General features: G+C 40.6%; 1 protein-coding gene across 1 annotated transcript in view; it reads right to left on the reverse strand.

Moving 5' to 3' along the window:
- Positions 1-5,039: 5,039 nt before the first annotated feature.
- The window catches only part of CFAP54 (cilia and flagella associated protein 54), a 290,017-nt gene continuing 268,984 nt past the window's right edge, over positions 5,040-26,072 (reverse strand). The window contains exon 68 of the mRNA XM_025882575.2: positions 5,040-5,282. Within this exon, the coding sequence (XP_025738360.2) occupies positions 5,163-5,282 (120 nt within the window). The 3' untranslated portion in view covers positions 5,040-5,162. The remainder of the gene's footprint in view (positions 5,283-26,072) is intronic.

Genomic DNA, 26,072 nt, shown 5'->3' on the forward strand with positions numbered 1-26,072 from the left:
GAACAAATGAGCTAAGTTTTTCAGAAAAATCTAGTGTATCTATGAAGGAGACTTTTTTTTTAAAGATTTCATTTATTTGATAGAGAGAGAGAGAGCACATAAGCAGGGGGAGCAGCAGAGGGAGAGGGAGAAGGAGGCTTGCCACTGAGGGGCTCAATCCCAGGACCCTGGGATCATGACCAGGGCCCAAGGCAGACGCTTAATTGACTGAGCCACTCAGGTGCCCCTAAGAAGGAGATTTAAATGACCAGCCTCCAAAGGACAAAACAAATATTTGATATATTTTTTTCCTTCCTGTGGATCATTACCATATATTTCATTATTAAGAAGTAGAACTCTAGACAATACCTTTGGATCTAATTACATTCTGGTTTTTCAAACTGAATCTCATCCAGACCACCAGGTCTAAACACTCCCAATTCGGGCATTTTCCCAACCATTATGCTCTGGAAAGGCATCTGGGCTGCACCTCAGGAAATATGGATAGTTGCCTCAAATCTCAGTACTTTTCAGTCTAAGATTGTGTTTTACTGTCTATTAGGGAAGAAAATTAGATATGCTGTAGGACATATATTTAAACATTAACGTTGATTGTTTCATAGCAGTGGATTTCTGGGTAACTTTTATTTTCTACTTTGTACCTTTCAATATTTCACAAATTCTCTATATTAGTTCTGAATTGTTTTTGCAATGACGAGAAGAGAAATCGGTTCACGTTATCCTTGCGAATCTCGTGGGGGAGAATTAGGGCAGTTGTGAAACTCTTAGAAAATCTTCGAATTATTTAGAAATCTGCTGAGTTTCCTTTCACATTTGTACAGTTTTAAGGGAGGGTTCAAGCTGATTTGCACTCGGGCAGAATGTGGTTTTTAGATCTGTTTTATTCTATGTTATTAAATACAAAATGTATAAATGTTTCATCACTATAAAACAGGACCAAAGGCAATTTAATAGGAATTTTGTGTTGTTTCCAAAGCTCCAGCTGAAGATGTCCTTGTTGTAATAAAATCCCTATGCCTTTTAACCCAGCGTTTTAAGTAATGAATTTAATTATGAAAAAAACTGCTGTCACTAAAGTCTGCCTCTTAATCATGCCTGCATTTATGACAAAAAAAAATCTGTTGCTATGGAAATTTTAGAGTCAGAGTTGCATCCCACAAAGCTCTACTGAAGTGTAAAGCAAAAATAGGAAATGAATCTTCAGTAAAGAGAAACTTAATATATTTTTAAAAACATTGAAATTATGGAATGTAGATGGATTTTACAAATGAACCTCATTTTGCATAACAAGTAGTCATGTAAAAAGTTCTGCATATATCTAATTTTGGAAAATCAAATAATTTAAAGTATAACTAGGGAACTTACCATTGACAGGCATTGCACAGGGGATCTGCCTCAATTTAATTAAACATATGTTGAGGCTTTACTATCTTATATTAAAAATTAATATTTTCATAGACTGAGTTTTTCAAAATTGAACACATATATAATTTGACATTAGTTTCAAAATGATTTTTAGTTGTCATTAAAACCCCAAATAACAGAACCAGCTGTGAATTACAGCTGTATAATGAGACCAGAGCCACAACTCACATTTAATAGTTATTTACCAATAGATGAGCCAATAACCACACAAAACAAGCTGGCAAACAGGATGAAGAAGGTAAATGATGGACTTGCTTTTAACTTATGAACTATCTCATGTATGCAAAAAGCAGAGACCAATATAACAAACCCCTGCTTAAAAAAGATAATTTTACAAGTACAAATGAAACTTCTTGGGCCTTCTTGTTAGATCTCATTCCCTCTCTTCCATGACTCCAAACTTGAACTTGGGCTTGCCCATGAACCTGCATTGAAAAATGCTTTTGGTACATACTTTTACACATCCATAAATACTCTACATTAGGTCATTCCCCCTGTTTTAATAACTTTTATAAAAATGGTGTCTTTGTATATGTTTTCTGCAACACTTCACTTTTCTCTTTTACTCAACCTACTTTTGAAGCGTATCCAGATAAATATGTCTCTGATTCATTTACAGTATTCTGCAGTAATCTGTTCCACATTCATTTCTAACTTCTGTTTACTATTCTACTGCATGATGACATGGTCATTTATTTATCTGTCCTCCACCTGAGAGATATTAGGTAGGTTTGTTTCTTTGTGTTTTGAGGGTTTTGTTTTTTGCTATTGTAATCAATGCATCAGTGAACAGTTTTTCATGAGTTTCCTTGGGCACATGAGCGAAGCTTCTTTGGGGGATATACCACAAACACTTCAAGTATGGGAAAATGAGAAAAGGTGCTTCAACAGTGGGCTTTCTGGTCTACTGTTTTCTCCCCTAATCAACAGCTATGGGCTTGTCCAATCCTGTCTACACATAGATAATATTGAATTATTAAAATTTATGTTTCCATAGATTGAAGATAGCCTTGATGACATCATATATATTTCACCTAGGTTTCCAGGCTTTATGGACACCTTCCAAGATACCTTAGCAAACAATGAAGTATCCAGTCTCAAGCTAAATGAAAGCCGAAGGAATGTGGGGCAGGCTCACACACTTATGCCATCCTTTGAGTTAAGGTTGTAAGACTGCACGGTGAAAATATAACAACGCAAACCTCTGCACTGAAGGGCGCTATTAAGAGCCAAATGAGCAGCGCAAGAGCCAGTGCCCAAGGAGTTCTGGGAGCTCGAGGCTCTGCCATTTGAATTAGGATGGAAAGATTCATATAATGCGCAGAAGGAGAAGGAAGAGCGATGCAGACTAGAGGCAGAAACCAAGTTTCTAGTACTCTCCAGAAATGTGCCATTTTCCCCCTGCAATTCAATGAAGGAGAACAAGTCAGCTGGGGTGGGGAATGCGTAAAGCACCTACACATGAAGTGAACCGAGACTACTGTGTTTAAGCCTCTGAATAGCTGGCAGGTGGTCAATTTCTAAAGCAATTTCTTGGAGATTGATATGGAGAAAGATATGGGGAGCTCTGGGGTTTTATTACCCATCACTTAGCTGCTGGTCTTGGCTCCTATTCTCTCGCTGCCTGCTTGCCTCCCCTCTCTTTCTGCTTCCCTTCTTCTTCCGCTTTCTGTTTGCGTCCTGTCATTCTCTGTTATAATTAAAATAGAAAACATTGCAGGTGTCTGCTGTAAAGCATTTGCAGACCCTGGGTATTACATGAAAAAAAATAAGCAGCTGCAAATTGTGTAATTTGGTCTTAAAAAAAAAAAAAAAACCTGAAAGACATTTCTGGAAATAAACACATCTTTCATCCTGGTAGGTCTGAATTTATTTTTTGTTTGTACTTCAGCCCCTTTGCTCGCCATTTCCTCTCCTCACTGCCTTGTACAGAAAGTTTCAGCTTTAACCAGTGAGTGTTCCTATTTTAGAAGAGATGGGGGAATTTCTGGAATCATGGCTTAAAATGGGGCAACTGTGTCTGTAGGGTGTGGTGCAGTGTTTCAGTCAAAACAACGCCTAAGAATAACAGCGGCTGTAAGTGACTAAAAATGGAGAAAAAGTAAAAATGTGCTGAAATATTATCTGTGATAGTTGGAAGGGATCTGCCATCCCCAGAGGAAACCAGTATATTGGCATGGATGACAACGGGGACTCCAGCCCACTCCCACTCTGGCCACCATGTTTTCTTGGGGGCATCCACTCAGGTCCTCAAGTCATTTAAAAAAATCTGCTCCTACAGCAGACAATAGGTGTTCCAATTTTAGCTTGAGGCTCAGCTATGTCCTCCTTTTCCTTGACTTTCAGATTTCCCAGAGCAGTGGGATGGGTGCAAGAGAGAGGAAGCCGGTGTAGCAATGAAGAGTTTTAAGTTCTCCAGTCAGACAGAACCAAACTTAAATCTTGGTTCTACCTCTAACTGTGATCATTAGGCAAATTATTTAATTGCCTTATGCTTTTGTTTCCTTATCAGTAACATGGGGTCAGTCATTCTATGTGCATCATGGTCATAATTCTTGTGAGGACAGAAGGAGACGATGTATATGAAGTATATAATAATATAGTGTCTAGCATGGTAAATGCTCCAGAAAGGTCAGGCAGTGATGGTAGTGGTAGAGATGGTGGAGGTGGTGGTGATACCTTCCCTTCCCCTCCTTTTATCCCCCCATAGTGCCATCTCACCTGGTCACATCCATCTACCCACCCATCCATCCTTCCACCCATCCATCCATCCATCCATCCAAGAAGTGTTATAGACCTCTACTATGTGCCAGGCATTATTCTAGGGTTCTATAAAACAGTATATGACTTTATATCCATTAATATTTTAAACAAAGAAAAATGAAAAGCACCCAGTTAGTAAAAACTTACTAGTGGAAGGCATGCATATACACTCCTTGGAAATTAATATTAGGTTGAAGTGAATGGCCTTGGTTAGGAGTGATGCTATATTTCCACACCTACATTAAATGTGTAGGTAATTTGTTGTGCCTTTTTGCCCCTGATGGCTAAACTTCCCATAAGTTAAACTTTCTCTGTGAGAAACACAAAACCCTTGAAAGCATCCTCTCTCCCACAAGAGAAATTATAAACTCCAGTCTCTTGCCAGAGGATTCGGAAGCCCTCACCACATAAGAGCCGTCACTATCCTAACGGTTTTCTGCAAGACCCAAACTTTATTGCATATGAAGTTATGGTCATCAGACAATTTCTTTTTCTGAATTCAATGGAAAATATTTTGTTCTTTTCTCTTTCTCTTTCACTGCAGTATAGTTTCCTACTGAAGGCCACTAGCGCCATCCTCCCAGTTATAGAAATCAAAGTTCTTTCGACATTGCCTCATGTGCCCTGGGGACAAAATTGCCCCCAGTTGAGAACCACCATTTTCATCCAATCTTGTTCTATGGACGCATCTAGAGACAACCTACACGTGAGCTATATAAACATGGGAATAGGGCACACTGTTCATACTTCTATGCATAGTTCTGTGAGATGGTTTTAATAAGCTACAGCAGCATTGTCATTTAATTCAGATACAATTTAAGACATCACTCAGAACTACAATTTTTGAGGAAATTTAGCTTATGTAAGAAGACATTTTATTTTGCTTGTTACAAGAACACAGTTCCAGAAATGTTTTCAAACCAAGAAAAACAGCATCAGTTAAATCCTTTATAAGGTTAACATGTAAAGAACGTTTAGGGAATAATTGACACCATCCAGTTGAAAAGGCTTCCTCCTGATACAATACAACCATTAGCAAGGTCAAAAAGTCTCTCAAGATTGAATATAGATGGCAGCGAGATATCAAATGGGACCTGAGAAAAAGCAGAAAGTGTTCATGAAATGCATTGTTTCAAACTGTTGGCTGAAGGAAAGTTCTCAAACATACAAATACCAATTCCATATAATGGTTTTATGTGAAAGATATTTAACTCTTGCCCAAGGCAAAATGACAAGTTTCATATCTCTGCATGGCTAAAATGTCACACGCATCATTTTAGACCCTATTAAGATTCATAGATTAGCCTATAAAACAGTAGATATTTGAGAAATATAGACTATTTGCATCCTTATAATCACTGTATATGATTCTAAAGGTAGGATTTGGGCCCCATTCCTAACAAAATGCTTTCCTCCATAACAGGCTGCCCAGTGGACAAATCTCCCTGTCTGTCTTTGAACTTAAGTCTTGCCACAGTGAAGCAAGCACGTTTGACGCTCACTCTCTCCGAAAGAGGCACTGGGTTACCATGCTGAGAACGAGCACAGTCTCAGTCACCTGAACAGAATGAAAGATTGAAAATAAGACTGCCTTTGTGACCACAGCACTGGTCATTTCAGAGAGAAGCAGGAAGGAGAGAATGATAAATAGGAAGGAACTTTAACGTTTCCTGGGGACCTACTTTATGCAGATCTAGATACTTTGGAAGATGAGTGAGCAAATGTCATGTAGAATGACCACAACAGATTAGATGCTTGTGGCCCTAAATTCTGGTAAGAAATTAGAAGACAAGTTTTATTAATTTCTTCTCAAATTGTTAAACGAATCTTTCATTCTTAAGAAAACACAGTGAACCTAAAAGTGGAAGCTGGTTTTTATTTCTTTTTCTTGACTTCATTGGATTAAAACAGGACCAAAGTATTCCAGTGCCTTCTATAACTTAACATAATAAAGAGGTGAAAAAAAATTAATAATGTCCTCCTTTCTCACTCAATCCTGAAGTAATAAGTATTACCAGTTTGGGGAGTACCTTTCCAAGACCTTTAAAATCCTCTGACAAATGTATATTCATGTGGGTTTCTTATTTTACCTTTTTTCTTTCCTTTGTTTTTTGAAATAGGATAACTAGGTTTCCATTATTTGCTTTTTCAATTACCAGTATGTAAGAGAAATCCCTCTTTAATCAATTCAAGGAGGCAGAATAACTACATGGAGTTTAAGAGTGTGTTCTGGAGTTAAGACTGCTTTGGTTCAAATTCAGACCTCACCACATACCAGCTGTGTGAGCTTGAGTAAAATATTTGATCTGTTTGAATTTTAACTTGGTCATCCATAAAACAGAAATAATATTGTTATTACAATTATTACAATGTATTGTTGTTACAAGATGGAATAAGTTTATACATATAAAATACTCAGAATGATGCCTAGCACACAATAAACACACAGTAAAGGCTACACATTACTATCATTGTCAAGCATATTCTTTTTAATGGCTACATAACAATGCATGGGATGGCTGCATCCTATTGTTCAATCAATCACCATAAAGGTTGTTTCTAGTTTTTGTACATGTTTGTTTATTCATATACATCCCTGGGTAGAGATGCTTCTATTTCTGTACTACTGATTCCCCAAGATGGTTTGGTTTAGTCAAAGGTATTTACATTTTACATTTTAACATTTCTTGCCAGATTACTTTCCAAATAGGTTATGATAATTAACACTTCAACCAGAAATATACAGATGTATAGATACCCAATTGACCCAGATCTATTTGTTGAAAAGACTGTTCTTTCCTCACTGAGCTGCAAAGTCATCTTTGACATAAACCATTGGGCCAAATATGCATGGATCTCTTTCTGGACTGTATTCTGTTCCATCAGACTATATACTTACTCCAATCCCACACTGTTATTACAGCTCTTTCATAAGACTCGACAACTAGAAGTGTAATTCCATTAGCTTTGTTCTTTTTTTGCATGGTTTTGGCTATTCCAGGTCCTTTGCATTTCTGTGTAAATTCCCTGATACTACAGTAAATGATAGCTTTTCAAATCTTTCATTTATAATTTTTGCCTGCTATGTAGAAATTGCAAACATTCATATGCATATAGCAACTTTGCTAAATTCACTTATTCATTCTAAGAGTTTATCTGAAGACTACTTTGGACTTTCTATGTCTATAAATAATAAGAATTGTATTCCTTCCTTTCTCACGCTTACACCTTTCTGTTTTCTTCCTTTACTTCACTGGCTGAGAATCCCCATGCCATATTAATTAGAAATGATGACAGGATGTCATCAACATATGATTAATTGACTTTTCAATTCAGGAAAAAGGGAAAGGTTTATTTAATGAATGGCATTGTGAAAGTATCTACTACTAAAATTCATTCTTTTCTTTACTTACATCCTCTACTACTTTTGTTAAATTTATTCCTAGGCATTTTATAGTTTTGTTATTATTGTGAATGTTTTAAAGTTTTAAAAGTTCTGTTTAAAGTGATTGTCCTTGGGGCACCTGGCTGGCTTGGTTGGTGGAGTATGTGAGTCTTGATCTCAGGGTTGTGAGTTTGAACATCATGTTGGGTATACAGATTACTTAAAAATAAAATCTTTTTAAAAAACGGTTATTCTTAGGGTGCCTGGGTGGCCCAGTTGTTAAGCGTCTGCCTTCAGCTCAGGTCATGATCCCAGGGCCCTGGGATCGAGCCCCACATCGGGCTCCCTGCTCCGCAGGAAGCCTGCTTCTCCCTCTCCACTCCCCCTGCTTGTGTTCCCTCTCTCGCTGTGTCTCTTTCTGTCAAATAAATAAATAAAATCTTTTTAAAAAAATGGTTATTCTTAGTAGAAAGAAAGTTATTAATTTTTATATCAGCCACTTTATCAGATTCTCTTAATCTAATCATTTTAAAAACGCTTACAGTTTGGTTTTGCAGTTATATCCTTTACAAATAAATACAACTTTGTTATTTCTTAGTATTTATGTTACTGATGTTATTCTCTTGTCTCATTGCAATAGCTAAAAATTTCAAAGTAATATTGATTCTTAGAAGTGCTATGGAGTCCTGTTACTCCTAAAAATTCTACCACCTAAACATGTTCCAGGTAATTTATGAAAGTTTATTTTGTTAAACAGTAAAATTAAAAAGCCACTATCATCAAAAACATGGAGTCCAGTTTTAAAAAACGTTGAGTTAGGTGAAAATGTGAACTTTATCTCACACCCAAAGTACATCAGTGCTATAAACATTAAGGGAATCTGAATGTGCTTTAGGAAGTCAGAGTTATATCTTTTCCCAGAGAATTCAAGATTTTACAAATTAGGATTTATAAGATTTCAAATAAAATGATAGAGTTAAAAGGTAAAGCATTTCTTTAAACATGTTTCTTGATTTGTATCTACTCAATCTTGATACCAGGACATTTAAAGTAAGCCCACATAATGTTTTATAATGTGAACACCCCATGAGGCTCAGAGACTTTTTTTTAAAGATTGATTTCTTTATTTGAGGGTGGGGAGGGGCAGAGAGCGAAGGAGAGAATCTCAAGCAGACTCCCCGTTGAGCAGAGCCTGACCTGGGGCTCAATCTCTCCACCCTGAGATCATGACCTGAGCCAGTCAAGAGTTGGTTGCTTAATCCACTGGGCCACCCAGGTGCCCCAGAGGCTCAGAGTCTTCCAGTGACTTACCCAAGCTCCCTCAGCTAGTACGTATCAGAGCCAGGATCTATATTCCTGGCTGCTCAGAACACATTCCTAACCACCCTGCAGCACGGCCTCTCCCCTGCTGCCCAGCTGTCCTCGGAGCCCCCCTGCCCCAGCCATGTGTGGCCACCCCAGAAAGCCCCTGCTCCTTGCAGACTCTCCCGCTCACACCTGACTGCACTCTCCTGCTCCCTCCCACGGGCTGTGGCACTCTGGACCCTTTTCCAGTTTTGAATTTTGGAGATTTTATGGAAGGTTCTAGGGCTTCCATATGAAATTTCTCAAGTAAAGTTAAGCTTAGGTGGAATTACTGAATTTTTTTTTGTTTGTTTTGGCCATTCAATGGAGACTGGATTGGCAATCGTATAATCATGGGGGAATCTTTTCTGTCTTTTGTAAGTAGCTTTCAGTCTGAATTATCCTGGATAAGATACCAAGGAGTTCCGGTTCCTTTTCATGAATCAAGAAAGGCTTTGTGGAGAGAAAGGAAGAAAACAGCCTGGCAGGTAAACAGACTGTAAATTAGTTCAAGTAGGTTCTGCTTTAAGGGGCAATATTAGAGAAACGGTGATGGTTCTGCCTGAAAAGGACAGAAGTTGGAAATAACAAGAGGAAAGGACAAAAGGTAATCAAGTTGGGGTGCACTGAAGGGGTTCATTGCCAGGACTTGAGCTTGTCTGGGGGAGTTCCGAAAGTCACTGGAGAGTTAAAGGTTATTTGCCAATGCTATATTTTATATGAGTTTCTGCATGAAAACTAGATTCTATCATAATGAAAGATTTTATTACTTCTGTTCTTTTGTTCCAATAACTTTCCTTGACTGAAAGAGAAATCGTATAGTCTTCAAAGTACCTATGGTTTTTCTCAATCCAGTGAGTTTTTATTGAGCACCTATGTTGAGAACTCTTCTTGCTTCTCTCTCAGCACAGTGTCAGTTGCCTTTTCGTTGCTTCTATGTGACCAAGAAGACCAAGAAGAAAGGGGAGGGGGAACGCCGAATTCCCACTACCCAATGAGGTTTGCCTACTCTTTTAATTGGTAAGTGGGTTATCAAAAACTGTGAGCCTTGTGATATGGATGGATTTAACTTTGCCTCCTTTCTAGGACTTTCAAACACAGAGAGCCAGAGCCACGGCGGGGGGGGGGGGGGGGGGGGGGGGGGAGGTTTAAAAGCCTCAGGGCAGGAAAACAAATGCTGTTTTCATCCAGCCTTCTTACATGTAAGTTTCTGGACCATGTGATAGTTCTATCTCAGTATATCCCCTGAGTCTTCGAAGTTAATAATTTATTGGGTTTTTTTTTCAGACTGGGGAAAAACATGCATTCCACAGTAGGAAGGATTATATGATACTAGTTTACTTAAGAATCAATATCATGAATGACTGGTGACCCATCGGATAGCAGTTCTAGATGAGAGGGAACTACAGAGATTTGGTTTCACTGTACTTTATATGATCAAGAGAACCCCACCACCGACAGTAATAGGTATTATCTCCCCAGAAATAGCACCCAACTCTTAAGAAGGCAAGAAGGGCTTGTGTACAACTCTACCAGACCACGGGAAATTTCAAACTTTGCTGAACAAGATTATCTTTTCCATCACTCTAATTTTGTGTTAATAAAACTTTAAATATGACCAAAAAAAGGGTTCTTTTTTAAACATAATATGAGATCAAAGGGTCATTCTGGTAAGACGGTAGAAATCTTTTAAAATTAAATTTTAAAGAAATAACATTATTATAAAGACATCTTGCAGAGAACAAGAAAATTAGAAATTAAAGATGGGATATGGGACAGAAAGCATTTGTACAGAGAACTGGTTCAAATGTTATATTATCTAAAAATAGGATTGATTCTTCTTAAATCATCATCACCACCACTGCTATTGTCACTGTGCCACCACGGAGACCTTGCTGTGCATGGCATTTCCTTCAGCTCTTGAGGAGAGTTCACCTTTTAAGAAAGGACAATTCATGCTCAGACACATTGTCCCACATGCGCAGGAAACCAAATGTTTCAGTCAGGCCAGAAACTGTTCGGCAACATTCAAGGGCCCTGTCTCTCTTCTTATATCTAAGTAGATGCCAAAAATGTTTTGAACAGTGGCCTCTTTATTGGACTACATGAAGAATGCCTCCCTAAGGGAAGATATATTGAGGGGGACTACATCCACTGGGTGTACATTGAAAAATCAATCTTAGGATATGCTCATAGTTTAGAGTCGTGGTATAAGAAAAACTAATTAATTGGTCTTTGTCCCAGGTTCCTGGCATAAAGCTCCTAAAACCATTGGGAATTTTCCTTTGTCTGCTAATAAGATGACTATGGCAGGAAAGGGGCCTGATAGCTTCAGGATGGAGCTGGTCACCAGGAAAACCAACCATGTGATTGGAGGGTTGGAATTTTCAGCCGTAGGCCCTGATTTCTGGGGAAAGGAGCAGGGCTGGAGATTGAGTTTGATCATAATGGCCAACCATTTAATCAACCGGACCCATGTAATGAAACCTTCATAGAAACCCCATAACCACAGGTTTCAAGGAACTCCTTGGTTGGTGAACACCATGATGTGCTGGGAGGATGGGGCACCCCGAGAGGGCATGGAAGCTCTGCCCCTCTCCACTCCCCATATCTTGCCCTATACATCTCTTCAATTTGACTGTTCCTCAGTTGTATCCTTTATAATAAACTGATAATTGCAAGCAAAGCGCTTTCCTGAGTTCCGTGATTCATTCTAGTGAATTATCGAATTGGAGGGGATATCATGGGAACTCTCAAATTTGTAGTCTGCAGAGCAGAAGTGTGGATAGCCTGGGCACTTCATTTGTAGCTGGCATCAGAAGTGGGGGCAGTCTTGGATTAAGCCTTTCATCTGTGGAGTCTAGGCTAATTGAATTGAATGGTTAGACACCCAGTTGGTGTCAGCAAATCGCAGAATCGGTTAGTGTCAGGAAAAACCACCTAGCAGTCATATCTGGCATTATGTAAATTAGGGCTGTGCTCAGCTATGAGTGTCTCTGGGCCTTTGGGGCCTTCTACACTCCCCTCCTCCTTGGCAGCTCTTAGGCATATACTGCCCTTCACACCCCTTCCCAGGCCAAGCAGAGGCACTCCTTGATGAAAAGCGACAGAGCTGACAGTGACATCTCCATTATGGGTATATGCTTTTTAGAGGGAACTATTTAAGAAAACAGATCCTGTAAGAAAACAATCCTGTAAGGCCAAAAGAGATCTTTAAGAAAAAAAGTAAAAGTTTAGGCTGTACATATCAGGCTTATTCTAACTGCTCAAGAGTCTAAGGCCCAGGGAAAAGAGTCTTTGAAATGTGACACCCTACTGTGCAGAAAGAGCAGCTGCTCCCTCCCTCTCTCCAGGAAAGTATTTCTCACCAGATAAAGAACTAATAAAGGGTCTCAAACAGGGCAAATCCCCTTTAAAATATCAAAAGCTCTAATCAGAACAGGAAGGATGAGTTATGCAACCAACAATAAAGTGCATGGGGCATAAAGACTAGATCCAAGTTCATGGCCAGTGGTTCAGTGCTTATAATCAGGGCCTTGGGGGAAGAGTGAAAGTTTCTTGGAGGGAGGATTTAACGGAAATGCCTGTATTCAATGTGTTACAAAACTGAATGCCTATTTCTCATTCCCGGTGGAGACGCAAGAGCATAAATTTTGATATAGTACTTATGTGTGATTACATCACTTTACATCATTGCCTTTATTTTCAGAAGATAGTTTTTTTATTTTTTTATTAACATATAATGTATTATTTGTACAGGTCTGTGGTTCAACAGTCTTACACAATTCACAGCGCTCACCATAGCACATACCCTCCCCAGTATCTATCACCCAGCCACCCCATCCCTCCCACCCCCCTCCACTCCAGCAACCTTCAGTTTGTTTCCTGAGATTGAGTCTCTTATGGTTTGTCTCCTGCTCTGGTTTCGTCTTGTATCATTTTTCCCTCCCTTCCCCTATACTTTCAGAATATAGTTTTAAGGCTTTACTGAGTCCTTGTTTTTTTTAGCCTGAAAATATACATTTTCTAAGAAAGGAAGTCTGTATTTATTGAGGATTGCAAATGGGCTGGAGTCTTCGTTTTACAGAGTTTATTTCATCTGTAAATTAACTGCTAAATGGAGGTCAAGAGAAAATGTGATTGAGCTATGGGTCAATTGTAGAATGTAGTTTTAATCATGATTGGGTGACATGTGTATGATGTTTTCTCCCTACTTCTCTGTTGGAAAATGAGCTTCAAGCCAGAGTATGCTTCCTAGTTCCTTTGGAACTCTTCTAATTCCAATAAATAAGGATAATTGAGCATTCATGTATTCATAACCAATCAGGGATTTTATTTTTATATTTTAACTCACTGCTGAGGTTCAGGATCCTGGGAGACAGACTCTAAGATGGAACTCAGCTTCCAGGAGGCTTATCAGGAAATACTCTTGGGATCAACACCCATGGTGAAAGGGAAGACAGCAGGACTGGCAGAGAGAGAAGATGGGCTGCAATGCAGTCATGAGGAAGGGCTCAGCCAACACCATAGGGCTCTGAAGCTGGGATGGCCCTTCAGAGGTGCTCTGAACTGTGGTAGGGGTCAGGTCTCTGTACCCCATATCAACCAGTAACCAGATGCTGACTCCCCCAAGAAAGAGGCCAGCTCCTTTCCCTGTGGGCGATTCCTGGAGAGAGTTGAGAACCGAGGGCTGTCAGCTGGCACATTGGGAAAAGGAGCTCTTCAGTCCTGAAGGGGAGCTCTGGGTGGCTCAGTGAAGGGGCCATGACAGGCACAAATATTTAATTCAATAGTTAACTATAAAACCATTAAACAACTAGCAATATGGCAAAAAGCATACTAGTATATAACTAATACAAGCCAAAGGGAGATTTAAAGTAATAACTAAGTAAGAATTCTTATACCAAATTTCCAGATGCTGCTTTTCTGGGTCACAGTAAGACGAGCTTAATACATTTTCAGTGTAACTCTTATTAATCACTTTATTTGATTACCCTGAGGAATGGTCCCCCTTCTGAAGTATGAGGAGAAGAATCAGGAAACAAAGAGGAGGAGGAAGATTCAGAAACAATTTCTTCCCTCAAATAATACCTTTCCATAAACTTAAATATGAAGAAATTCAGTAATTTCACCTCAGCTTAACTTTACTTGAGGAATTCCATATGGAAGCCCTAGAACTTTCCATAAAATCTCCCAAAGTCAAAACTGGAAAAGGGTCCAGAGCGCCACAGAGCCCGTGGGAGGGAGCAGGAGAGTGCAGTCAGGCGGGAGCGGGAGGAGAGGCTGCAGAGAGCAGGGGCTCTCTGGGGTGGCTGCACGTGGTGGGGGGGGGGCTCAGAGGACAGCTGGGCAGCAGGGGAGAGGCCGTGCCACAGGGTGGTTAGGAACGTGTTCTGAGGAGCCGGTCTGCCTGGGTGTAGATCCTCTAACACTAACTAGCTGAGGGAACCTGGGCAAGTCACTTAAATTTCTCACATGTAATATATGGATAATAACAGTCTCTACCTCAACTAGAAACAGAAATCTGAGGTCAGACGCTGACCTTTACAAGGTATGTGCATATTCATGTCTGATTGCTGCTGCGACAGCCTATGACAAACGCAGGGGCTTACAACAACACAAATCTGCTCTCCCACAATCCCGGAGAAAAGAAATTGGAATTTGGTTTCACCGGCCGAAAATCAAGGTGTCAGCAGGGCTGGTTCTTTTTGGGGGCTGCAGAGGGAGAATCTGTGTCTTTGCCTTTTGTCGCTTTTATAGGCCACCTGTTGCCCTTGATTTGTAGCCCCCACAGCATTCACGCCAGTCCTGCTTCTGTCACCACATGCCTTCTCCTGTCGTTGTCAAATCTCCCTCCACCTACCTTTTATAAGGATACTGTGACTACATTTAGGGCCCACCTGGATAAGCCAGAATAATCTCCCCATCTCAATACCCTTAACTTAATCATATCTGCAAAGCCCTTTTCGTCATACAAGGTAAAACGTTTTGGGGATTAGGGCATGACTCAGCCTACTGCATGGGTGATTAAATGATATGGCTTAGTTCATAAGAATATCATATTTATATCCTATCTGCTCAACAAAGTCTTCGTAGCTGCAGTTATTGCATTGTTTCTATTTAAAAATTCATGGCATTATTTGCAACAACATGGATGGAGCTGGAGAGTGTAATGCCAACTGAGGTCAGTCAGTCAGAGAGAGACAAATACCGTATGATCTCACTCATATGTGGAATTTAAGAAACAAAACAAATGAACCAAAAGAAAAGACAGAGAGAGACAAACCAAGAAAAAGACTCTTAACTATAGAGAACTGATGGTTCCCAGAGGGGAGGTGGGGGTGTGGGTGAAATAGGTGATGGGGAGCAAGAGTACATGTAACCATGACGAGCACTGCGTAATGTATAGGGCTGTCGAATTACCATACTGTACATCTGAAACTAATGTAACACTGCAGGTTATCTATACTGGAATTAAAATAAAAAATAAAATAAATATATATATAAAAATTCATGGCATTCCTGTAAAATGCCTATTGTGCCAGAAGTTATTAGTGTTCACTAAAATACATACTCATCCCTCTATAATTCTCTATGTCCTTGCATATCAGGTTGAAGCCAATACGATATGAACAGAAATTATGACAGTCATTCCATGCTGGCTCTTGGAAATGGTCACCCTAATTTATTGCCTACACTGGGACACTTTCTGAGAGTAAAAAGGAAGTATAGTAAGCATCTCTCCAAATCAACAGGTGTATGTTATGAGTGTCGCAGGCAAACTGAGATGCATGGTCGCCCTACTTAAAATTGTCCAGTGAAGTCCTCTAGCTCCTCTCCTGCAGTGGTGACCTCCAAGGCCACGTGGTCCAGACAGCATGGCTACAAGTAGAAGGAGAACTATCCCACCCTCACTGAACTTTGCATGAGAAAGAAAGGAACCTTTATTGCCACCAAGAGTTGGGGTTTGTGGGCCCAGCATAACCTACCCCATCCTGTCTAGAACACATATGCTCTGGCAAGTCTGGCAAGCTTGTCCTCCCCTTATCATATTGGCGGGGGGTGGGGGGAATGCCATCAGAGTGAGGGTTTAACTCCACTGAAAGATCAGAACTTTGAATCTCAGCAGGAAACTTAGAGGAAGAAATGCTGTAAGTGGGTACACTGAAGCTGGGCTCCCTCCTGAAGGGCTGTGTCAAGTCTGCCTTGGGCTTTTGTCCTAAGATGTAGAAATGGAAACCCCAGAGTTCGAACAATACCTGCCATTTCTTGATGGTTATAGTCTGGCAACTAGAAACAGGAAGGTTTTATTTTTTATTTTTTTTAATTTTTATTTATTTATTTAAGGGGCAGAAGGAGAAGAAGAAGCAGGATCCCCACTGAGCAGGGAGCCTGACACCGGGCTCCATCCCGGGACCCTGGGATCATGACCTGAGCCGAAGGCAGGCACTTAACCGCTTAACCAACTGAGCCACCCAGGCACCACAGGAGGAAACTCTTTTCTAGAACAAAGGCTTGATAAAGAACACGAACTGAAGTTTGCATTTTGTTCATGGGACTTTGTCGCTTAGAATCAAAGCATGACAGCCTTTGTTCATAGCTTCCACTTGCAGCACCAAACTGGAGGGCAGACCTCCTGTGCAGAGCATGGAAAGAAAAACTGCTCACGCTGACTTCTTTATTCATCTCAGCAAAAACTGCAAGCTGCCTGCAAACCGCTCTCACAACATGGCCAACGCTGCCCGGTAAGGTCTGATAGAAAGTCTAACAAAGTGTGCAATTTACAGAGGAATTTCACATAAATCCTTTCATGGAACTCTTTTTAGAATTTCTAACTTGAGCAATCAACCTTTGTCTGTCAATATTAATAAAAGGATGCGCACAAGAAGGGGGCAAGGGAAGAGGGAAAGGCTAGACGGGAGGAGGAGGAAGGACAGAAAGAGGTGGAGTAGAAATCCACCACGGAGCTTCCCTGAACATCTGCGGGCGCTATGACCCAGGTTCTGCATCGGGCACTTTGGGCTACGGACAATTCTGTGGCCACAATAAAATGTGCCGATGTTCGTAAATATTTTTTGGGTCATCCAGAAGTGTAGTCTAATAGCTCTCTGGGGAATTACACTGAGTGAAAAAAATGACCATCCCCAAAGGGTTACATAGTGAATGGTTCCTTTTGTATAACATTCTTAAAATGACAAAATTATAGAAATAGAGAATAGATTAGTAATTGTCAGAAATCAGGGCTAGCAGTGGGGTGGGTAGTGAGGTGTCTATAAAAGGACAATGAAAGGGGTCCTTGTAGTGACAAAATTGTTCTGTATCCTGACTATTAATGTCAGCACCTTGGTTGTGATACCCTATGGTTCTGCAAGATGTTACCAATGGGAACAACTGGGTAAGGAGTACACAGAATCTCTCTAGATTATTTCTTATAATTGCAAGTGAATCTATAATGATCTCAAAACAAAAAGTTTAATTTAAAAAAGGATAGTTGAAAAATAATACATCTATTAAATGCCCATTTACTCTTTTGAAAATCAGCAAATATTTAGATAGGCCAAAAGCCACTAATGAAGGAAGTTTCTAAGGGTCAGATGAACAAAGACTCATTTCACATTATTAAGGCAGGAAAAAATAAGGATGACTACAATGTATCGAATGCTTACCACTGGCACTATACTGGCCGGATACGAAATGCGTTGCATGCTTTTTCGAACGTAATTCTCCATGAGGAGAATGAATGTACAGACAAGGAATTGAAGCTCAGAGAAGTAAAGTAACTTGCTCACAGTCATGCAATCAATAGATGGTGGAACCAAGAATTAAATCATGTTTTTATCCACTAAGATACATTGTTTCCAAGACCTTCAACAGAATCTAATAGCCCCGAGGTCTTTAAGGATTAATGACTTGTCCACAAGGGCAAAACTGGACAAGAACTCATGCTAAGCGCTTTTCCTACCATACTGGGCTCTCACAGGTGGTTGAGAAAAGAACATAATGGCATTAGCTGCCTGAGATACAGGCAGAAGAAGAGCAAAAATCTAGAATGGCTAGTGTTCTAAGTATTAACAAGGAGAATGGGTAAATTTAGACCTGCTCCTTCTTTGTGGATTTATTTTAATATGAAAACATTTGTGCAGAGAACTTCCAAAGCTTACCAACTGACTCAGCTATGTGAGGCAAAAGTCAATATTTTCCAAAAATGAAAATATAATCCCAGTGTTAAGGGTACAGTTTTTTTAACCAAGACAAAAGCATTCAGCAAAATGAATGAGATAAATGAAGCTAAATGTTTACCTCAGTTTTTAGCAAAATGGAAAGCAGTAAACAGATTTGCTAATGATACCCCTGCCTTTCACCTCCTTTGAAGTTACCCAAAGTGACTAAACTTCAGGAAGTCGTCTCTTTGGTTCTAAAATGCAGATTTATCCTGAATGAAGCCAGGCTTGCTTGATCCGGCAGTACACACACTTCTTGCCACTTAGTAAATACACAATATCGGTTCATGTTATCTTTTGGTTTAAATTACGTCCAAGTATCATTACACCAGCACATTGCACGTCTCACAAAAGTAGGACCAGTACTTGGAGCACAGACAGCACAAAGGCTCTGGTTCCATGATGAGCGAGAGTGTATTTCACCTTGACACCATTGCTGGTGAATCTCTGAGAGATGAGCATTTTGAAAACGCTATAAACAGCTTAGCCTTTTCTTAGCATTATGAAGAGCACATTAATAGCCTGGCCTTTTCTTAAGGGCTTTCTTTTTCCCTTAGCCAAATTTGACAGCTAGAAGTGAAGAGTGAGAGGATGGAATCAAAGTCGGGGCTATGTTTTAAAAGCAGCATGGAACTGATGTCATCCGGCATTGTCTTCAAAAGAATATAAGAATATTAAGTGGATGTCTCATGAACTTACACACAAAGGATACTCTTCACTTGAGGACAGAATGATAATGTCTCAGAGAAGAAAGATGTAATTCTAGATGCCCATAAAATCTATTCAGACAGCTCTTGGCTGGTACAAAAAAAAAAAAAAAAAAAAAAGCAGAAGAAGAAGAAGAAAAAGAAAGAAAGAAAATCTGCAACTCTTAACTAAAAGAAGTTATAGTTATTAGTAAAATTAATTTTTAAATACTTATTAAACACCTACTGTAGAATATGTGAAACCTTAAACCCAATGCTATTAAATGACAGTTTAAAAGACAATATGGTTATTGTCACCATTTGGAAAGTTTTGTTGAAAAAAAAACCAAGAGGCATACGGTAATGTAATAAAATTAGCCAAAGGAAATTGAATAGCTTAGCATCACTCTCTAAAATTTAACAGCCTAAAAAAAAAGTGAAGTGGGAGCTGTCCCACATAAATAGGGACATGTGCAACCCCATCCACCACCCAGAAAACCTGCATCGGTCATTTCAAAGGGTGCTTTGAGAACCCACCTAGTTTATCTTCTACCCTCTCAGCAGAAACACACTGAGCAACTTTAGGACAGTTACTGAGCATATTTGGGGAGAGTTGCTAACTAATTTTAAAAACTGCCTAAGCAGGTTGCCAGAAGTGGCCTCTGCTCGGAGTAGGAAGAGACCAACAGATTGGGAGTGCTTCCCTGGATGTTGGGGCAGATTGCATTTTCCCAAAATGGCTGCAGTAGCTCCCGACCCTATGCCTTTCCTGCAGTTTGACACCGACACTCTGCCCATCAAGAGGTGAATCTATGTTCAGCCTTTAATGTGGGTGGATTTGGGACTAGCAGGGAGAAGTCATTAGGTAGCTTAAAAAGCTGGGGCATAAAGAGTGACAGAGCTTCTGCCTAGTTCTCTTGAGAGGCTCATTCCTGAAACCCAGACGCCACCCTGTGCTGAGGCTCAACCAGCCCCACAGAGGTCACATGTCACGTTCTGGCCCACAGCCCACTCTGCGTGCCCAGCCCTCAGCCCCTGGCCAACAGCCAGCATCAAGCACCAAACCAAACTAGCCTTTGAGCCTTCAGGGATCTCAGCCCTTAGAAGCTGAATCATCCCCAAATTTCGAGTCTTCCCAGCTGATGCTCCAGATACCATAGAGCAGAAACAGATCCTTCCCAAATATTCGTTAAAATGTGGGTCATTTTATGCCACTAAGCTTGGGGTGCTTTGTTATATAATAATAGTAACTGGAACAGAAGAAAATGGGACATATATGTGGCTAAAAATGATGCACACAGTCATTCCTAGTACTGGAATTACTGTGGCCTCTCTTTTGGGAAGGTACTCAGGAGCTTTATGCTACACATGTCTTTCTACTACAGCCACTCCTCTCCTTACAAGGGTCTAACTCCAAGTGAATTCACATGGCTCTGAGATGATCATAATGTTTTGCTTAGGATGGTGCCAGGCACTAGTCTAAGAGTTTATGTGGATTACTCATTTAATCCACAAAACAAACCCATGAGCTATTTTTTTTTTTTTTTAAGTAGACTCCACGCCCAGCGCAGAGCCCAACTAGGGGCCTGAACTCACAACCCGAGATCGAGACCTGAGCTGAGGCCAAGTAGTCGAACGCTCAACCAACTGAGACACCCAGGTGCCCCGAGGTTAAGTAGGATTTTTATTCCCATTTTATAAATAGGGAAATGGAAGCATGGAGGCTTGCCCAAGGTCACACAACTAGCAGTATCAGAGCTGGGCTGGAATTTGGAGCCAGGCAGTTTGGCTCCCAAGCCTGTCCACTAACGACCACACCCCGACTCTCATGTTCCCTCAGCCACCTATGGCTGAGTCCAGCCCCTCCCCCGCCAAGAGGGCCCAAACTGAAAAGGGAGGAGGACACTGCTGGCTTCAGCGTGATGGTCATGGTGAGAGCCCAGGCTCTGGAGTCTGCCAGCCCCAATGACTTTGGGCAGGTCTTTTAACCTCTGTTAACCTCTTTCTTCCTACTTTTATGCGACACAGTCACCCATTTGAAAACCACAACCATCATCTTCGTTAAGCACGAGCCACATTCCCTCCTTCTAGACTGTCAGCCTCTTCAGGGCAAGGACTCTTGTCTTTCTCACTTCGGATTCCTCCTTTGGGGCCAGCACGGTGCCATGCACTCAGCTGCAGCTTGTAACTGAGCTGATGTTGGCTTCTTCTTTTCTTTTCTTTTTTTTTTTTTTTTAAACCTCTGTCCTTATTTTTGCATCCAGGGCCTTTGGGATTTGCTCTGTTCTTTACATCCCCATGAACAAAGCCATAAATCATGCCTTTACCACTGAGCCTGCTGCCAAAACTAAGACTCGGGTTTTCTGCCTCGTCTTTCAAAGGTCTTCCTAATCAGAGGAATAGGCGTTCACGGGCCCCCTTGATCATATTTATATCTCCTAAGGATTCTCTACTGCCTCCCGATCATTTTCCAAAGTAATGAAAACTCTGAACCGTGGGCCACAGGAGCTTCTACTAACTTGATTTCTTATAGGGAACTATTAAACCCTTCTTAAAAGATATCACAGGGAATTTCTTACCTTCAGAATTATGTCAAGATAATACCAGAATATTAACTGAGATTATTCCTGAGGAGGGGTGTCTGGCCTCCAGGCCTCTGTTTTACCCTGTACTGTAATTACTTCTGTATTTGCCTGTCTCCCCCACTAAACCGAAGGCTCGGACTCTGGCTTTTACTTCTGTATCCCAATGTCCAGTCCAATGGCTGGCAAAGAGGATGCACTAGCCAAATGTTTACTATTCAAATGCATGGAGTTGATGGGCCCAAAATCACTGATAATGTCTGGACTAGAACTGCAATCCAGGGGGATCTCTGGAAAATGCATCAAGGGCATTCGTTCATTTCACAAACATTTATTAAAAACCTCTGTGGGAGCCAGCAGTGGGCAAGGCAATGAGCATAAAAATGTAGTAAGATCCAGTCTTATTATATAAAACCCAATCGGCTCCAGTAGGGGAGACCAATATGGAAGCACATCATTAGAACACATTTTGATAAGAACTAAGTACAAGGATCTAAACCATGGGCCTGAGAGGCAGTGATAACAAGAAGGCAGTCTGGGTTAGGTTAACAGACTAGACGTGTCATTTCCCATTTTTACAGGGTAACCTAGCAAAAGATAAGATGCTAGCACTGTGGAGCAATCCTCCAGCTGACACCCAGGGTCATAAGGTCAAAAGAGGTCATAAGGTATAGGTGGTCACATGATAGAATCAATACATCAGACATAAAATGCTAATGACTAAACTAAGATAGGTTAATATATCTGTGACTCTGTGTCTCCCTCTACCTGTTCTTCTACCCTCTCCATACTTCTTACCCAAAACTTCTTAAAGATAATAATTATTCTAGTGACCAGCATGCGGTTGATGTCAATATCTGAACATAAATACATCAAAATATGATCATTTTAGGAATCAGAAATAAGAGAACATGTGTGCACTAAATTCAGCCATGTGAAAAGGAATGGATAATGTACATAATGTCATGGAAGTCCTTAGAACTCACCTGTCATTAGGATTTTTTATGTTAAATTAAATTATTTTTAAGAAAATATATTGTATAATAAACTTTTCATGTACAACTGGGGCTTGAGAAACAATGGCAGACATCAGACCATCTTGGTGCTTTCTCAGAATAGAAGGGAGGAGTTTTTGGATCTATTATGAGGGAAATTCATGGCTGTGAAGCCTCTCGCATGCTGTCAGCTGCCTTGCTAGTATTCTCCTCCCACATTGGCCTCTGTTGGCATTTTCCTCTCCTTTGTCCAGGAAGGCAAGGGGGCTGGATAAAACCCACAAGCCAAGCCACCTGGTACCCCAACAAATGTATGATCTCTAAATCTCAGTGTGGCCTTTGATCCTCATATTTGTCCTTGCTCAGCTTCCTCCCTCACCACACCCAACGCCTGTGAATCCTCAAGCCCTTCCTCTTTCCCTTGGAAGACCATGCCCTCAACCCCCCACCTTCTCCACAGCAGGTAAACTTGCCTCCGCTTCACAGAGTAAGTGAAAACCTCTGGGTGTGAGCTGCCCCAGCTTCTCCCACCCTTTCCTTCCACACTCACTCACGCCCCGACTCACCTTCAGCTGCCACCCCAAGACCTAGAGAAAGAGGTCTCTCCTCTGTTCCCAGTCAGCTCTCTTGCTCGTGCTGTCATGTCTTTCTGTTCCCACCCCCTCTCCAAAGGCCCTCCTCCATTGTTTGTCCTTGTCTCTTCTAGAGAGGCAACCTCTGCCCCTCTTGGCTCTTTTCCCTCATCACAGCTCCCATCCTAGCGCCCTCCTGATGCGTTCCCTCCAGCCGTTCCTCTACCGCGGCAGACTTCTCACCCAAACCTTCCCGAAGATTCATCTACACCTGCAACTTTTACCCTCTCACTCCTCAATTCCCTGTAGCATCTGCTCCCTATTCTAATGAAATATTTGCTGGGTATAATTTAGTGAAAGATGCAGATCCCAGACGGAAGCAGAACTGGCTTTGACTCCTGCCTCCTCCACTTACAAGGTGTGAGATCCCAAACATGCTGCTTAATTTCTTCATTTCTAATGTGGGGATAATAATAGTAACCAACTTCACAGAGTTCTTGCAATATGCAATGAGATACCATATTTAAAACACTGAGTAGTGTCTGCACATGCCATTGCCCAATAAAAATTATTACTAGCAGTAGCATTTGCATTAATGATTATTATCATTATTATCTGTCAGGCACCATGCTAGGTCTAGCTAGAGATCCTAACTAAAAGAAATCCTACCAAATTCATGCAGCCAAGAAGAACTAGTTTGCAATCTTCTTATACAGTGGGGCTTATCTCTTGGCTTAGAATCATCTTCTCCACCTTTGAACCAGGATCTGTTCCTAGGAATTTCCTTCCATAGTGATTCTGTATGACTGCAGTCAGTTTGGTTCACACACACACACACACACACACACACACACACACAAACACACACACATAAACAGTAAATTTGTTTCATGTGAACCAATAGGAAAATATTTAATTTAACTGAACACAGGACCTTTAATCTCTGCTGCTTTTGCAGCAACAAAAGTATCTACACACCAATGTTCTGTGTGCAGTTGGAAGTCAATAATTACTGATGAGCAGACATATAATGACTTAGTCCTCCTCATGGTCAGTCACCACAAGAACAGAAAGCATATTTTTAGCATCATGTTTGACTCCTATCTGACAACCTGGAAACTGCAGTAACTTGAAGCTATGTAGTCAAGGAAAGGATTACTTTGTTGCTGGTACACCAGAAAAGAAACCTAACGGTCGTTTATTTCCTGTGATTACTCACTAAGAAGGTTAGCACAGAGAGCTCATTTCCTTCCTCCACCTTCTTGCTATTCTTAATTTTCTTTTTTTGTCACAGGCTGTGTGTGGCAATATTTGTTTTAATTAGGAATACAGTACAGGCGAAGGCAACTGTAACGGGTATGTTCAGTAAGGAACCAAATTGTACAGCGAGATCCCATCTCAGTGACAAAAACAGCTTCACTAAGGCATGTCATTTTGTCTAACAGTTTGCTTTTTGGAACAGGCTTAGAAATTCCCATGCCCTACCCCAGCACTAGTAGGTAAGTCTTGCTTTCAGGGGAGGTATTGGCATGGGGTTCAAGTGGGGGGCCCCTTCTCTTGGACTAGTGGATCTTTTCACTGCGGGGGATCTCAAGTCAGGATCCCGCACACTGACCTCATGCCTCTAGGATTCAACAGTGATTTACATCACACAAAAAATGGTTCCTGGTTCTTTCTCTCTTTGTTTAAGATTTTTTTTTAAAGTAATCTCTAGACCCAGTGTGGGGCTAGAACTCACAACCCTGAGATCAAGAATCACACACTCCACCTACTTAGTCAGCCAGGTGCCCCATCTTTCTCTATCTTTAACACTGTTCCTCTCCTTTTCTATCAATGTATCAAAACAAATCTGGATCCTAAAAATCTCTTTGAAATTAGTTGACTAGGGGATAAAGAATTCACACGTGGAAGGCAGGACCATAGTAGGTGTAATGATGATGCCTAAACAGCTAATAATTACCAAATGTTTATTTGTGTGAGGCCGTATTCCACATACTTAACGTGCATTGTTTCCTTTAGTCCTCACAGCTGTGAAGGGTTGGCATTACTACCCCCACTTTACATATGAGAAAGCTGAAGCTTAGGGAAATTAAATAACTTGCCTGTGGTCGTACAACTAGTAAGATTCAAGGCTGGGATTCCAACCCAGTTCTGTCAGATGCCCAAGCCCATTAGTGCTATAAATCATGTGTCTTAAAATAGCAACTCCTTCTTCTGTGACCTATTTTCAACCATAGTTTGTATCAAATTAGATTAAACTTGATTTTTATTATAATGTCTTCCATGGTAAATCTATGTATTTCCATAATACAAAAATTAGGTTCCCCACTTAAAAAATAGGAAAAGGACATGAATGGCCAAATGAAAAGAAATTAAGTCAAATATTAAATTTCAGATATTTAAAACTAAAGGGAATTTAATTCAATTCAAGAAAGAGTAACCAAGTGATACGCTGTACTAGGCACTTTAAAGTATTCAAAAATTAAGATAGTACTGCTCCTGATCCAAGAAGCTAATGATCTAGTGGGAGAAACATAGTGTAATATTTCAGTTCTTACTTCAAATGTCATCTCCTAAGAGATCTTCCCGGACCTCCCTATCTAAACTGTTGCCCCATTCCCTGTTACCTTCTATCACAGGGGCTAGCAAACTTTTTGTTTCCTGTAAAGGGCCAGAAAATAAATAATTTAGCCTTTCTGGGCTATATGGTCTCTCTCAAAACTACCCAACTCTGCTGCTATAGCTCACAGCAGCTAGAGATCACAAATAAACAAACGAGCCTCCTGTGTTCCAATAAAATGTTATTTACGACACGGGCAGTGGGCCAGATAGAGTTCACAGGCTGTAGTTCGCTGACCTGACCCTACTCTAACATATCACTCTGTTTTTTCTTTCATATCTCTTAACAAAATCTGAAATTATCCTGCTTACTGATTTATTACTATTATTTACTATTTCCCTCCACAAAAATGGCAGCTCCAAGAGTGCAAGGTCCTTGCTGCTCATTCGCAGCTGGCTCTCCAGGGTCTTAGAAAGGGGTTCCTGACACATGCACAGCTCGCTCTAAAGGTCTGTTGATTGACTGAATGAGTACTATTT

Source organism: Callorhinus ursinus, unplaced genomic scaffold, assembly GCF_003265705.2.
Source record: "Callorhinus ursinus isolate GAN/ISIS: 27379988/994484 unplaced genomic scaffold, GSC_fseal_2.0 scaffold14, whole genome shotgun sequence".
NCBI lineage: Eukaryota > Metazoa > Chordata > Mammalia > Carnivora > Otariidae > Callorhinus > Callorhinus ursinus.